The following is a 1,671-nucleotide window of genomic DNA, read 5'->3' on the forward strand; positions in this document are numbered from 1 at the left end:
GTAATAGTCCTTCAAGCTCATTATCGTCTTTGCCATAGAGTTTTAAGTCATCCATATAAAATAGATGACTTATTTTCTTGTCACCAATTTTATATCCATACCCTGTTCACTTGTAAGGGGTATTAGGGCTATGCAGAAAATTTATGGTGAAAGTGAGTCACCTTGGAAAATGCCGCAGTTGATATTAATATTTTTTGTGCCTTCAAATCGATTGTACGGTGAACTTGAAGACGGAAGACGTTCCATCGGTGGCCAGCACAAGCGCTTTAAAGATCACCTGAAGGCAACGCGCTGAAGAAGTGTCATATCCCTCCTGGCAGCCTCGAATCAATGGCTGCAGATGACACTAACTGGCGCGACGCAGACTCCAAGATGATCGGCTGCAGAGTGAAGTGGCACGTGCAGAACACTGGAAGTCAACAGCAGCAAAGCTTTACATGCTCCATCTGCTGACCTATCTCTCTCTCCAGAATCGGACTTCACAGCCATCAAAGGTCACATAACTACAAATGGCGTTTGGGAAAAATACTCATCGCTTGATGATGATGATGATGATGATGATCAATTAAGATCAAAAGCCATGAGAGTCACTGCCCGGTACTGCATCATTTATTATTATTATTATTATTATTATTTTCTTTTACCTGCACAGTCCTGAATCCGGGTGGAGGCTGCGTTCGGCGTGGGGGATTTATTGGGACACAGGTAACAAGCGTTCTTCCCCATTTCTGACTGGTAACTGCCAATGGGACATGGCATGCAGGGTTCGAGACCAGTTTCTGACACGTGACCAGCTTTACACAAATCTGCAACAAATAAACGACTCAGACAAGAATAGTGATGAGAAAATATTTACATGTGTGTGTGTATGAATATATATATATATATATATATATATATACATATATATCTACACACACATTAATATACATACATATAAATAGACATATAGAGAGATAAATACATACATACATACATACATACATAGACCTACACACAGCCATGCGGGCGCGCACGCACACACACATACATACGGTGACAAATATCTCTGCATGTATTTATGTATGCGTATGTCTTTATATCTTGTATATAATATATATATATATATATATATATATATATATATATATAGTGTGTGTGTGTGTGTATGTATGTATGTATGTATGTATGTATGTATATATACATTATACATTTATATACATATACATACATACACATACACACACACATATATATGTGTGTGGGTGTGTGGGTATATATATATATATATATGCTTGCACACATATCGATACAAATATCTATCAAAATATCTATATAGGCACACACATACACCGATGCACACGAAAAGGTTAGAGTTGTCACATAATAACAGAGAAAAACTATGCGAGGACGTAAAAGTTAATCGTAAAAACCTTTGCAATCTTCTTGAAGGCGGCTGCCACGGCTGAGAGTGGACGTTCCATTTTGGCAAAGCAGACAGCTTTTCTGTGCATATTCAGACTGGTAATGGCCAAGAGGGCAAGTCTCACAGAACTCCAGGCCATCGTGAGAGAATGATCCAGGCAGGCATTGGGCTGTAGATGTGCATACAAAGACATAAATATATAAATATACACACACACACACACACACACACACACACACACACACACACACACACACACACACACA

The 1,671-nt window shown here is 38.8% G+C and overlaps 1 protein-coding gene across 1 annotated transcript in view; it reads right to left on the minus strand.

Moving 5' to 3' along the window:
* Nucleotides 1-1,671, minus strand: part of LOC106871240 (sushi, von Willebrand factor type A, EGF and pentraxin domain-containing protein 1) — a 59,062-nt gene that overhangs the window by 25,565 nt on the left and 31,826 nt on the right. Inside the window, exons 16-17 of the mRNA XM_052977713.1 lie at nucleotides 1,413-1,574; nucleotides 645-806 (exon numbers count right to left, since the gene is read on the minus strand). Of these exons, the coding sequence (XP_052833673.1) occupies nucleotides 645-806; nucleotides 1,413-1,574 (324 nt within the window). The remainder of the gene's footprint in view (nucleotides 1-644; nucleotides 807-1,412; nucleotides 1,575-1,671) is intronic.

The sequence above is a fragment of the Octopus bimaculoides genome, chromosome 28 (genome assembly GCF_001194135.2).
Source record: "Octopus bimaculoides isolate UCB-OBI-ISO-001 chromosome 28, ASM119413v2, whole genome shotgun sequence".
NCBI lineage: Eukaryota > Metazoa > Mollusca > Cephalopoda > Octopoda > Octopodidae > Octopus > Octopus bimaculoides.